Source organism: Callithrix jacchus, chromosome 16 (genome assembly GCF_049354715.1).
Source record: "Callithrix jacchus isolate 240 chromosome 16, calJac240_pri, whole genome shotgun sequence".
NCBI classification, from domain to species: Eukaryota; Metazoa; Chordata; class Mammalia; order Primates; family Cebidae; genus Callithrix; species Callithrix jacchus.
Window position 1 is genome coordinate 97115600 of NC_133517.1, and position 14879 is coordinate 97130478.

At 37.3% G+C, this 14879-nt stretch overlaps 1 protein-coding gene across 13 annotated transcripts in view; it reads right to left on the reverse strand.

Annotated features, from left to right (window-relative positions):
• The window catches only part of VPS13B (vacuolar protein sorting 13 homolog B), an 822207-nt gene that overhangs the window by 83742 nt on the left and 723586 nt on the right, over positions 1 to 14879 (reverse strand). For all 13 annotated transcript variants that reach the window (XR_013528186.1, XM_017965662.4, XM_078353467.1 and 10 more), the window contains 3 exons: positions 12935 to 13116; positions 11198 to 11547; positions 5721 to 5882 (listed from right to left, as the gene is read on the reverse strand). Coding sequence is in view for 12 of the 13 variants with exons in the window: in XM_017965662.4 (XP_017821151.4) it covers positions 5721 to 5882; positions 11198 to 11547; positions 12935 to 13116 (694 nt within the window). In the remaining variant the exon portion in view is untranslated. The remainder of the gene's footprint in view (positions 1 to 5720; positions 5883 to 11197; positions 11548 to 12934; positions 13117 to 14879) is intronic.

Consider the following 14879-nt stretch of genomic DNA (forward strand, 5'->3'; position numbering starts at 1 on the left):
CCTGTAATCTTAGCCCTTTGGGAGGCCAAGGCAGGCGGATCACAAGGTCAAGAGATTGAGACCATCCTGGCCAACGTGGTGAAACCCCATGTCTACTGAAAATACAAACATTAGCTGGGTGTGGTGGTGTGCACCAGTAGTCCCAGCTACTCAGGTGGCTGAGGTAGGAGAAGCGCTTGAAACCAGGAGGTGGAGGTTGCAGCGAGCCAAGATCATGCCACTGCCGTCCAGCCTGGTGGCAGTGATGAGACTTGGTCTCAAAAACCAAAAAAAAAAAAAAAAAAAATCACCTTAACCCAACATTCAGAGGCAACCACTGATAACATTTTGACATGTCTTTTTCCAGTATTTTTTATGCATTTGCTTGTGTGTTGTTATGATCACACTGTATATATAGAATTTTATATTCTGCTTTTCTGACTTATATGGTAGGTAGCACTTCCCCCATTCCATGTAAAAATGTAAAGATCCCATAATATATCTATAAGGTAGTTTTATAGATATGCCATATTTTACTTAACTCCCTATTTGAACATTTTGTTGCTTTAAATCTTGTGACAAACTGTGATAAAGTTTTTTGTATAAAAATCTTTGTTTTAATTTGCATTCTTTCCAGAGGGTAGATTACTATTAGGAGACTTACTGGGTCAAAGTCTATGATAATTTTAATAGCTCTGAAGTTTTTTACCCAGTTGCTTTCTAGAAATAAAGTACCAATTCCATTAGCAACCTCAGTGTGTTCAGAATTATAAATCCTGTATTACGTTAAAGCAGAGGAGGCAAACTTTTTGCTTGGAATAGTATTGCCTTTATCTTGTATATAAGGATTATGCATTTTATATAGTGTCTATTCATTTACCCTTTCTAAACAAACTAATATGCATGTACGCATAGGAGAACATTTGAAAAATTTATCAGCTTTGCCAATGCAAAGTATTTCTTTGTCCCCCATGTCTGCTTTTTAAGTTTTAAAATTGTTATTGTGGCAACAAGAAATGTGCTTTTTCTCTAGTATGTATGTATACACGGATTATAAAAGTGACTTTGTAAAGCATAGTAACTGAGTAAGAATTACAGTCTTGTTAATAAAATTGACAACTGGCTAGAAGTACTAAAAGATAGTCAGATAGTCAAAACCTGCCGCTTTCCCTTTTAGACAAATGAAAAAATGACCAGATCTCATTTAAAAATATTGTTACCTTCAAAAAGAAACTTTCTGGGATACACTGATTAGGACCAGAACAAGTATAATAAAAAATATTTTATTGTTATTTGGTGAGTACAGGTTAATGACATAAAAGTTGGATTTAAACTATTATCTGTCATTTCTCAATTTCTGGAACTTTGTACCAAGCTTTCAAATGATAAGAATACCAGTTATGTCAGAGTGAAAATAATTTTAAATCAAACCTTTAGTCTACTGAATTTTATCAACTGAGAAACCTTAAAGCAGGTGTTGGCAAACTTAGGCTTATAGGCCAAATTTGTTATGTAGCCTATTTTTAGATAGCCTGTGAACAGGGAATGGTTTTTACATTTTTAAATGGTTGGACAAAGTCAAGATAATATTTGTGATGTGTGAAAATTAGATTAAATTTACATTTTATTGCCCATAAATACAGTTTCATTGGCACATAGCCACACTCATTCATTTACATATAACCTATGGCTGATTTTACATAGAGTTGAGAAGCTGCAACAGACTGTAAAATCCTGAAAGCTCAAAATATTTACTATCTAGCCCTTTACAGGAAAAGTTTGCTTCCTCTGCTTTAAAGTAATATAGGATTTATATTTTTGTTACTATATGTCACTCTGTTTAATGAATATTTCCAAGGTACTCATCAAAATTAATTCTTACCTTATTATACTTTGCATTTTTTTTTAAGATGGGGTCTCATAATATTGCCCAGGCTAGTCTTGAACTCCTGGGCTCAAATAATACTCCTGCCTCAGCCTCCCAAGTAGCTAGGACTACAGGTATGTGCCATCACACCTCTCTAATTCTTAAATTTTTTTGTAGAGATTGGGTCTTGTTATGTTGCTCAGACTGGTCTTGAGAAGTTCTGGTCTCAAGTAATCCTCCTGCCTCAGCTTTCCAAAATGCTAGGGTTACAAGCATGAACTACTATGCCTGACCTGCAGTTTTAAATATCTGGTACTTTTTCACGAGCTTATGAAACTTCTGTTATATTCACTTCGGATAAATGTTCTATTATTTTCCATAGCTCTGTCTAGAGCCTATTTCCACTTGCTTGATGGTTTGATTACTACAATTAAGTCAACGGTAACTAGAATTCTACAATTCTGAAAAAATGCATAATCCAAAAATTGTACATGTTTGAGGCTAAAAGCAAGTGTATATCGTCACATACGAGATAAAGGCAATACTATTCCAAGCAGTTTAACCAACAGTGCCCTCAACCAACCAGGAAAAGAAGTTCGGTTTGAAGGAAGTTTGAAGGAAGCCTCTACATAAGTCCTATTAGTTGGTGGAGATGTCACTATCGCTGGTTTGTCTAAATTAAACAAAGCTTCCCTTGACTATGAACTGCACATATTGGCTATGTTGTGGGGAAACATTCCATAAACTCACACTTCTAGTCCCTAGAGTCAACTTAGTATCATGTGGCATACTTCTTTGAGGACTACTCCCTTTCTGGTTACTGTTCTCATCCAACCTGATCTAAAGTCTACTGAATTGGAATATTTAAGGGCCCTTTGTGATGGCATCTATGATTCTGTGCAGCTGAATATGTTCAATTATTCCCTAGGAAATAGTTTTCTTCTTCCTTTGTTTGTTTAGGCAAGAAATCATTGTGAGATATCCAGAATGTTAAGTGATTCTGCCCCAGAGCATGTGTTAGAAACTATAAGGAGCATTTTATGACTTTCAATTCTAAAAGGTTTGTCAGCTTTGGATTTCTAGAATTGGTTGTGTCCATGTTTCTTTTCATCCTATTTGGACTTACTGTTGTTAGCAACCTCTTGTGTGGTTTTAAGATATCTTGACCTCTTTGAAACCTTTCCAGGTGTCACTGCCACTTTCTTGATCTCTGCAATGTTAGCTACATTGTTTAGTGGAGTTCAGTTCCATGAACTTTAGAAATCCTCCCTGAGACTATGAATTGACTAACACCCAAGGTAGCATAAACATGTAGACACAAATGTTCCTAAAATGAAGCTTGCTGGGCAATGCAGGATATGACTTGGAGTCTGGAAAAAGGAATATTTTGCTCAATTGTGTATCTATGACAAGCTCCAGGTGCAGTTTGAAGCTGAGTGGCTAGTTTTTCTGATCCTCATGTAGCCTCTCATTAGAACACAGCAGAATTTGCAACTGGAAATGTAAGGAATTCCATGAAGACCCTCTGGGCCCATTAAGGCTTCTGGCTTCAGAGGGTCCTAGAACACACTTATACTAGCATAAGAAATATAGTAAAGAGACACTGTTTTTTCATAAATATCCTCTAGGTTTTAGTCTTAAGAAGATTATAATGACTGCAGCTTATTTTACAAGTTGCATCCAGAAGATGCAGTTACAAATTTAAAGGAAAAAACTGTTTTACGTTTACAGTTTATCATTAAAAAGCTCCTTTTATTTTTGGTAATACAGTTAAGACTTTGCAAGGGTTCATACTTGGACTAAGAATCCCCCTATTAGTTTAACGTTAGATGTGGCCTACTATTTCAGTGATTTCTTAGCCCTTCTTTTCAAATTTCATAGCGTGGCTATTCTAACAGACACATCATGTTGCCAAAACCTAGGGATGTGAGAAAATGTAGAAGTGACACTGTACTAAGAATCAAAAGATAAGGAATTCAGTCCTAACTCTACCACTACCTAACTTAACATTTCGATTTGTTTCCTTATCTATAAAATATGCATAATAATACATACTGCACAGGAATGCTGTGAAAATAAAACTTGTATAAATAAATAAATACAAAAAGGCCTTGAAATAGTGCAAAGGAGTAAGAAAATGAAAGGTGCTGGTAACAGTGGTTGTCTATTCATTCGTTCCTGCTGACACAGAAACTATATGTCTGTAATGTGAAAACTGCTGCTCCCCACCCTCCTGAGCCAGTGGTTATAATCACCCTTGCCATCCCGGCTCCAGTGTCCAGGGAATCCTAAGAGTCTCTGAGGGATATGCAAGCTATGCATCTTCAAATGACTATGGAGGAGCTTCCTCTGCTTTGCTTTCTATCAGCTAAGGCCTGGAGCTTGTTGTGTGTGCAACAGTAAAGTGGCTACAGGTACAGTATACAATTACACGTTAACTGCAGCTTCTCAGAGGCTTCTTTCTTGTCCCTCAGAATTCATTGCTGGGAATGCAATGACAATGGAAACTTAGAAGATCTGAAAGGTTATATAGCAAGTATTACCATGAGTTATTTCTAGGTGGTTGGGATTATAGGTGTTTTTTGTTCAGTTTTGTCAGTTTACCTGTATGCTCTTACTTTTGCAATCCATAGGAAAAAAAATTTTAAATAGACAATTTTGAAACAAATAAAACACACTTTATGTTACAAGTGGAAAACAACTTAAACACTTCTAACACAGACATTTCTCAAGAGGAAAATTAGAAGACAACGGCATGTGATTTACCCTAAAATATGAGTACAATACCATATCATACAAGAAAATTTTGAGAACAATTTTATGAAAAAAAGACATGTATTTCAGTGTCTTGCCAGATTAATGTGAAGTAAATATATTCAAATAAGAAATGCTGCATTATAACTACTTTTCCAAATTGTATACCAATAGTGTGGCAATCTGATGAAAAAACAAGTAAGAAATCAGAATCTAGCTACCCTCAGTTGGAGCCCGAGGGATAATGTATTCTGAAGCTGGTCTAGAGACCAGATGGGAAAACTTGTTCTCTAATCTAATGACTTTCTTTTAATCACAAGCAGGCAGTAGTTTCCTTATTACCCGGAGCTTAAGAAATACATTATTCTTGAGAGTACTTCCTAGGTTTTCTTTTGCTCACTTAAGACTACATCTTTGCATTTAATTCATCTTCATATTATTGCTGCAGGGCACATATCCCTAATTATTCCCATCTAAAGGGACAGGAAAATTAAATTACACTCCTTGGAAAGCAGACATCCTTTGGTATGTCTTTTCTCAGTGTTCCCTTGGACATAGTTTGTCATTGTCCTCATTGCACACAAGATGGTGAGCTGTCTTTGGAGGGCAAGGCCTGTGACTACCTGTCTTTGAATTTCCAGTGCCTAGCACGTGCCTGGTACCAAGGACACACACAGAAAAAAATGTGAAAAACAAACAATAATAACACCCAACACATAATGTTTATGTATTAATGCCTTACACATATGAATGCACTTAGTCCTTAGAACCCTTTGAAATAGGTACTACTTTTATCCCCATTTTACATATGAAAAAACTGAAGAACAGAAAGTAGCACAAGGTTACACAGAGCTAGGATCCAAATCTGGCTCTCGAGTCAGCTTCGTCATCACCACACGCTGCTGCCCCCCAAAGCGCCGTGCTAAACGGGAAAATGCTCCATTCCAAGAGAAGCCTGTGCTCCCATCTCTAAACCGTCTTGGGTTTCTGTCAGATGTAGCTACACTGTGTGGTTCCTTTGGAGACTTAAAAAGGGAAATAACTGGACAGGCACACAAGTGCAGAAGAAATGAATCCCCAAACTTAACAATGGCTGTTTGTAAGGGTGTTTCTCAAATACCTGTGGGGATCTGTGAGAGCGCCAGCTGTACTGGTGACTGTGGAGACTCGCCAGCAGAACATTTTCATCAGTATCCACCTGGCCAAACCGCAGTGTCTCCTGTGTGTCATTACAGATCACAAAATGGCTGAAGACCAACTCCTCTACCTCAGGGCATTTGTTCTGAAAGAAAAAGGATACGAAAGCCAATGTGGATCAGATTAATTGCAAGATGTTTGGCAGCTGTCTGCCCAGTGGCGACTGTTACAACACAGAAACCCTAAAGATCTGTTGTCATTAGCTCTGGTATACAAAGTATTCTGTACTGCCAGGATAAGCACACACAAAAAATACCTTTAAGAGATTTTAAATGTTCCAAGAATGTGTTTTGATTTATACTCCCTCAAAATAAATCATGCACACAGAAGAGTAAAAGAACAATGAGATCCCTCAAACTTTTAACATTTCTTAAAGTGAATTAACGTGCTACAAAGAGTGCTATACTGGGTAGTGAACGTTTTTGAGCAGAGTACTGGAGGCTAGAATTACCATGTTCCCGGCCTTCTAAACTCAACAATCAAGACCAATTACCAAAGCCACAGTTTGTACCCTACAGAAAGTAAGAATCACTTAGGTAAAACATCCCCAGATCCCTTAAGAGGGAGGGTGGATATGTGTGCGTGTGTAAATCTGCTCAGGGAGAGATGTAAATAAAACCATAACTTTCCCTCTATTGTTAAGAGGCTGAACATACAAAACAGATCAACTCCAGAGTCAGTGTAAGCCAAGTTGCAGCTTTCATGAGAAATAATGTTAGTTGAAATAGTTTTCAGTATCTGTTTCAGTTAATAGTCATCGATCGGCTAAAATCCTTCATTAGTCAGCTAAAGCGCAGCAAATTAATAATACATTCATGTGTTGATACCTCCTTTCTCATTTAATGGTGTCTCCACTGGTTGCTGTTACATTAAAACAACGGCAAAGTGATAAAGTACTTCCGTGCTTACTCTTTTATCACTCTGGTTAGGCTATGGCTTAAAAACAATAAACACACTTTTGGTAAACTAAAAGAATGCTAGATAAATGATTACTTGAGAATATAAGAAAAAAATCATAAGTAGCTAATTAATTTACAGATAATGGGAGATAACATGTAACTGATGCTTCTCCAGTTGGCCTCTATTTCCTGGCTATGTATCTAAATAATGTCAAAATGCCACACTCCATCATTTGCCACTTTACTAAGAAGTTGGGGAGTAAACAGAGATACAACTTAGAAGCACAGTGATTCAGGTACACAGGAGGCATGAAGCCAGCTAACACTATTTCTCATGAAAACTGCAACTTGGCTTACACTGACTCTGCAGTTGATCTGATTCCAGACTACAGATGAATATACCTGGAATCTGGCCTGGGGCATGACCAGACTTGTGCCTATCAGGGTACAGACTCATCCTGGGAAACAGAATCTACTCCTAGTCACCCAGAATGCCCTTGAAGTAGGTGGGCAGGCTCCATGCTGCAGATGGTTAAGTGGCCCTGACACACCTCATTCTTCTGGAGGCCCTTGAGGACTTCTAAGCCCTCTTGCTATCATCCATATATTCCCACTGAACTGAACCTTGATTGACAGTCACACTAAACACCAAAGAAGTTTCTGGCTAAGGGAGACAAAGTACTCATAACAATCATCTGTCATCTACCATAATTCTCTCTAGTATGGCTTTTAGTTGGTAGCAATGATTTCAAAACTTGCCTGCTGTTGGGTTTTAGATGTCTTATTTTACCCAGACCCTGCCCATGCCTCCAGCTGCATCTTGAGCTACTCTTCATTTGCTGAGGGCATTTGCTCAGGACACTCCAGCTCCACCAGTGTTTTCTAGTTCCTCTAGTACTACACTGACCTCCTTCTAACTCATCCAACACATCAAACTACTTCCTGCCTCAGAGCCTTTTCCCTGCATGAACATCTTTTTCTCCATCTCTTGCTTGACCAATTTGTTTCTACTCAACTTTCAGATTCCTGTTTTAAAGTTGGGTTTTAAGAACAGTCTTCTGAGATCCTCCTGAGGTCAAGTTAGATTCTCCTATTTTATGCTTACATGAGTCTATAGCTCATCTTCAGAGCACTTGTTAATTTGTACCATTATGGGTTCAAAATTGCCTCCCTCATTAGACTATGCTGCAGAAGGGCAGCAACCAGGTCTGTAGTCTTTGCAATTTTATCTTCAGTATCCAGCATAATGCCTGGCTGATAAATATTTAGGAAATAAACAAAAACCCCAGATTTAATTTGTAAAATTATAATTATATATTCATTATACAAAGTTAGAAAATACAGGGGAGGAGAAAGGAAGGGAAAAATTAGGAAATACAGAAAGTATAGATTTAAAAAAATCTTTAATTTTAAACTCAGCAATAATTACTATTAACATTTTGGTGAATTTTCTTTGAACAGTTTTTCCCTTCTGAATGTCCTGCCTGTTACTATTCTGGTCTATCCTATCCAATCCTTTCTTATATATTTATCTGCAAACCTTTAATCAAACTGGAATCATAGTATATAATTAGTTTTGATGAGATTTTTCCATTTAGCATTATATAATCAACATGAACTGCTCTCCTTGTAAACATTTTCTCTCCTTTCAGTCCGGGTACAGACATGAAGAAAGGGATATGATTCCAATCTCCCACTTAGTTACACATCCTGAGATTAAAATTCAGTTTTCATAATGAATTGGGATCAATCTTCTGTTAACACAGAGGTTAAGTTACCAGATGGGGCTTGAGTAGAAAAAAAATTATACTACTTCATCTCTAAAAACTGATCTTTAATACATGATGAGGGTTTTAGGAAAATATGTAAATTAAAGAACACAAGGAGGTTGTTTATATTTTTCTAAAGAATATTCAAAGTTCTCAGGGAAATGTTTCTCTACTGCTCCTTCATCTGTGGAGTTCATTATAACTGTAATAAGTTTAAGCATTTCTTGGAATGTTTTAAATTCTGTTATAATATTTAAAAGTTTGTATGCATTTGATGTCACATCATAGCTGTCGAGCCTCAGAATGCTCACTTGGAACCGTAATTAAAAGATGGCTTATCCACATTTAAGTTTCATGGAGTGTCACACAACCATTTGCAATTAAACAAAGATACCATTTTGGTGTAAGGGAAGACACATAAGTATAACCTTAATTTAAGAAAAAACCCTTTGAATACTATCTTGTCTAAATCTGGGAAAGTGATATAGAAATGTAAAACAAACTGCAAATGGCATTTTGGATCCTTAATGTGTTTTCACAAAATAATCATCATTTATAAAAGAGAAAAGAAAATCTGTAGCCAGAGAAATCAGACACTGATGAAGGCTTCTGTTAATCTTGAACTCATGACCTAAAGGTGGAAGGCCAAATTGTTTCATGCTTCAACTGTCTGGTCCATCCACACTGGGTAAAAATGACTTGTCTCCAATATGAATCCAATAAAAAGTATGTGGAGAACTCACATCACTTTGCTTGCTTATTAAATTCATATTTTTCACTGGCAGCAATTACACTGCATGTGAGCAGTATACACACAATAAAATCCAAGTCTGGGAAACTAAACTTCCCCTTCTAAAGGGAATAAACCACATTCAGAACATCTTAGAAACAATGAGCTTAATAACTCTCTGTAAGTCCATTTCAATGTCAAATGTCCTATAATTTCAAAGTAGTGCACTTGCATATTTACTTTAGAATACACAGGGTTAGGTGCCTACCACATTAAAACTTGGTGGCAAGTACCCTTGACATGAGAGGAAACAAGAAAATTACAGCAACAATTACAGAAGTATATCCTCTTGTGGCTCATGTTAACATTGCCAAATCCCTGTATAAATCAGAAACAACTATTCATAGAATGTACCTGTCAGCAATATGCTATGTGACATATGGCTCTACTTAATCAAATATACAATTCCATTAAAGAAAACTCAGAATATTCCTTCAAGGCACTATGTTAGCCAGTCAGTCATTCACACTCTGATGTGGTTTAAAACATTTAAATATTTATGCACCATATTTTATTTATATGTATAGCTGTGTCTAAGAGAGCATTTTTACCCTGGGAAGAAACTGGTATTTCTGAAGGCCATTTTGCAGTAGTTGCTACATATGAGTCCCCTTATAGTGGCTCTGATACCAAGACAAAAATATCCTGGGTTTAAATGCTCTATCAATGATTCTTTTGTATTTTCTAGGTTTGTTTTTTATTAAATGCATTGTTCAAAATATGACCAAAAAACAGAAATTGGAGCCACAGAGATTTTTTTCACATGGCTATTTGAACCAGCTGCAAAGATTTAGATCACACGAGCTCTTATTTTACGCATGTCCTTTGCTACAAGAAAACCATGGAATGCCCTTAAAAAAGATTTTAAAAATATAAAACAGATGTGTTATCTTCTTTCCCTTTGCTATTGTAGTGCCATATTAGGTAATTAATTCCTTGGTCTTGTATAGGTCTTCATGCATATAAAGGAAAACATTTATTCCCATACAAATTCTTAGAGAACTAAAGCTCCTCTACCCCTTCACTGCTCCATCCCAAAAGGAGGTCAGTGGGGGATGAAGGACCATTTCTCTTGGGGAGCTAGCTTTGCACAAATATTTGTAACATATACAAAACATGGGTGAAATGTCTCAGCTTAAATAGCAACACAAACTTGATGGCAATACAATATATATTACTAAAATCAGTAAGGAAAGCAGAAGTGATTTGTTCTAAAATTACTCAACATATTATAATCCAAATAAATATTCTGTGAAGTTACTTTTGTGCTAGCAGACACAGACAGGTTTCCCATTTTAAATATGCCACTTATCATAGACTTATACTTCATCCCAATGGTTAATTTCTGATAAGAAATAAAAATTTAAAAATTATTTAAAATAATCAAGGCTCTCTAACTGATTAAAAAAATCCATCATTCAGTATTTTTATAGTGAATCAAAAAAATTCAGAATGATAGTAGAGAAAAAAACTAAAACTGTATTGTACTCACATATTTCATCTTATTGCTTTTTCTATTTTGTTTCAAAAGATGGAATGCTTATCATCAGAAAGGCTCACACAGGTTCTTTATTTCTGCAATGGACACTTCAGACAATTTGATACATAGCTAAGTTGAAGTTCTGGCAAACTAAAGCCACAATACTTGGAAAAAATTTCTGGGAATATGTTACTTTCCACACAGATGTGGTACATTAGTCACAAAAATGTGGGCACGATCTCCAATGCATGTGTAGAGAACCCATATTCTCCAAAGTTTTTCAAAAACAACATGCATCACTTTGCCAAAACAGAGAAGGCCTCAAGTAAAACGGTGCCCATCAAATTCTTCATTCTCTCACATTTTTGCTTGTGTTTAACTTATTATCAGATGTGATAGGATACATAACCTAATAAAAGATCATATGTGGACAAATTGTAAACTGTTCTGGAATGTGCATACCTGTTGCCAAGCTTGTATTGCAGTGTTTAGAGAATGGACTACATGCTGTCCAACGTTTACAAATACAGAGTCAACTATCATGGTGCAGTCAAGCAGCTTTTCCACTGCATCGCTGGAAACTGCCATCTGCCCGAAGATGCTGAAGGGTTTCACCACACTTTGCATAGTGACATTTCTGCACTCGAGAAGTTTACAGTCTGCTTGAGCTGAGAACTGGATCTCCTGACAGACAGAATCATTATTCCACTGTCGAAGATACATGTGTGGTTCTCTGAAGGAAACAATCATGTATTCTAGTTCAGATGGCATACTTCTATCAGAAACAAATGGCTGTAGGTACTGTGGTGCAGCTGTTGAGAAAACAAACAAGGAAAACGGCAATTAAGATGAGCTAATACTTTGAGTAAAATGACATTCAAACTACTTACTTTTTGATTATTGAAATTAGTTTTCGGTGTTTAATAAATTCAAATTATTTCTTGAAGATATAATCTTTAGATTGCCATTTTATATTTGCAAACAAACTGTTTTGTTCAATTAGGCCTCTTAAATATATGTTGTCCAAAAGTTAGTTTCACAAAAAGTTGATCACAGAAGTCAATAAATATTTGAAAAGCAGATATCTATCTAAAGAGAATTTTATAGAACTGCTCTGTATCTACCAATCAAATCTCAAAAACAATAACAAAAACACGACTCAAAGAGAGGTAGAGAAAGCAGGTTCAACTTCGTTTTTGCTGAAAAGGCAAGATGCTTAATAGCAGTTATGCTTGGTTTTAATCTGATTTTCTCCTCCTCTCTTCATTATCTGTAGGTTAAAACCCTAATAAATGAATCAAAACATATCACCTAGAAAAGGTTTGGTACAGAACATAAAGCTTGAGAAATACTCACTCAGGTAATATTAGTAAACTTATAAAAGGCCACTTCAGGTGTGTGGGAAAATTTAAACTTCCTTCTAAACTTGAAAAAATGAGACCCCTTTAAATTAATTTGAGACTATGCCTATCTTTTGTGGAAGGTGTTCATGCTTTTGAAATCAGGCAACACCAAGTACTTTCGGAATCTGTTTGCTACTAATGTAATGACTCAGGATACTGAATAAAGAGATCTGATAAGGTTTTGTTGGGTCTCCACCCAGATCTCATTTTGAATTTCCATGTGTTGTGGAAAGGACCCAGTGGAAGATAATTGAATCATTGTGGAAGGTTTTTCATGTGCTGTTCTCGTGATAGTGAATACATCTCAGGAGATCTGATGGTTACATAAAAACAGGAGTTTCCCTGTACACGCTCTCTTTGCCTGCTGCCATCCATGTTAAGATGTGACTTGCTTCTCCTTGCCTTCTGCCATGACACGTGGAACTGTAAGTCCATTAAACCTCTTTTTCTTCCCAGTCCTGGGTACGTCTTTATCAGCAGTGTGACAATGGACTACTACAAGATCATAACTGGAATTATGATAAAACCAGCAATTTTTGTAACTTCCTTGAAAATTCTTATTAGGTAGCTCAAAAACATGTCAGCTTAATAACTTTGACAACTTATAGGTTCATAAGTTGGTTCAGAAGTAAAGTGTATGCCTCTGCCAAGTCAACCTCAGAATAACTTTGCCATTGCTCGCTTTATACTTCCAAAAAATAAATGATCTTAGACTGATGACTTTTGTCTTGAAGACACTCAAGAGAAAACGGTAGGTATTAAACGGGTGTTATTCTGATGCTAAAGCAAAGAGTACCTGTGCCTAGTTGGTCAAGATGATGACAAAGGCGGAATTCCAGGTGAGCAAACTGGAAGGAAATGCAAAGGGATGGGACAAACCATGGGGTAAAGCAGGAGTCGACTCTGGTACAGGCAGCCAGGGCTGTTGGAGTCACAAGTGGATCACAAGTGCTTTGAGAACCAGACTCACTTGCAGAGCTATGGGAAAAAGGGGATAAAAGAAGTTCAATAACCAAAATTGCTCAATATTACATAAGTGAAATGTTTTTTTATAAGGGTTTCTAAAACTAGTACTCAAAATCCTACAGTCAATATTTTATCAAATCTTCTGTATTTTCTGATGTGAATTAGTTGTTTTTTAAAATTAAGTTCGTGTTAGGCCAGGTGCAGTGGCTCATGCTTGTTATCCGAGTACTTTGGGAGGCCGAAGCAGCAGGATCACTTGCGTTCAGGAGTTCGAGACCAGCCTGGGTAACATAGGGAAACCTCATCTCTACAGAAAATTAGCTGGGTGTGGTGGCATGCACCTGCAGTCCCAGCTACTCAGTGGCTGAGGTGGGAGAACTGCTTCGGCACAGCAGGTCAAGGCTGCCAAGCACTGCATTCCTGCCTGGGTGACACAGCCAGACCCTGTCTAAAAAAAAAAGTTCATATTGATTATTCTCTATGAATTGTTCACAGAAAACTTTCAAAACATTCTTCAACTGTCAAGTCATGCTGACCTATCTCCAAATCAATTTGCTTCCATCCACATCTCACAAAACGTATGGGGCATTTGTTCGTTTTTAGTTTAAGACCAATGCAATTCAGCGAATGATTCTGCCATTCAAAAACCCAATACTTCGACATCAACGTAAATATTTCACTTCCGTTTTACTTCTCCAGATTGTCCATATCCATATTCCTATAGGAGTCAGTCAATACTCTTCATTAAGCACTCACTGAATACTGTACTCGGTACCATAAAAGTTATGACCATGTCAAGAAGAATGAGGGTCCTGTGGACAACTACAATGCATGGGTTCTCTCTTCACTTGCCCATCCTCTTAACACTATTTTAGACAAGTTAAATATTTTTTTGGGGGGCGGGGATGGACTATTGCTTTGTTGTCCAGGCCAGGCTGGAGTACAGTGGAATAATTATGGCTCACTGCAACCTCTGCCTCCCAGGTTCAAGTGATTCTTCTACCTCAGCCTCCCAAGTAGCTGAGATTGAAAGCGTCTGCCACCATGCCTGACTAATTTTTGTATTTTTAGTAGAGATGGGGTTTACCATGTTGATCAGGCTGGCCTTGAACTCCTGACCTCAAGTGATCCATCAGCCTCGGTCTCCCAAAGTTCTAGGGTTTCAGGTGTGAGCCACCATACCCAGCCTAGATTTAACAAGTTAAATGTAATTAAAATGAATATTGAAGGCATCCATAGAAGGGAAGATGTCTGCACATGGTGGCTGTTCAGTGCACAGGAAGCATGCTGCCTAGATTGCATTAATGCTAGTAGGAGCACAAGACCTGGGAATTTGGGATTCTTGGGGGAGAACAAGGTGTGTCCTGTTAATTGTGGATCACTGAATCGATATTGCCCTTTTCCCACTACTCACTGTCCTCCACTCTCTTCTTTTCAACCTGAAATATGCTCTGTAGCTATCACAGTCTGGCTCCCAAATCCATGAGAAGCCTAAGGACAAGCACTGTGATTTATAGTATTCTAGGGAGAACTATGACAGGAAACACTAAAGAAACAAATCCTTGATTTTCAAAGAACTCACAGTCTAACTGGTGATACTCAATACATAGACATTTACAAAAATGACCAAACAGATCAACCATTCAGGAATAGGAAAGTGGGAAGGGCTGCCAGAGTGGAAACACAAGGGGAGCTTAATGGCATGGGGGAGTCATGTGGGATTTTCAGAGGTGTGACTCTTCCACTGGATTTTGGAAGAGGTTGTGAACAGGCTG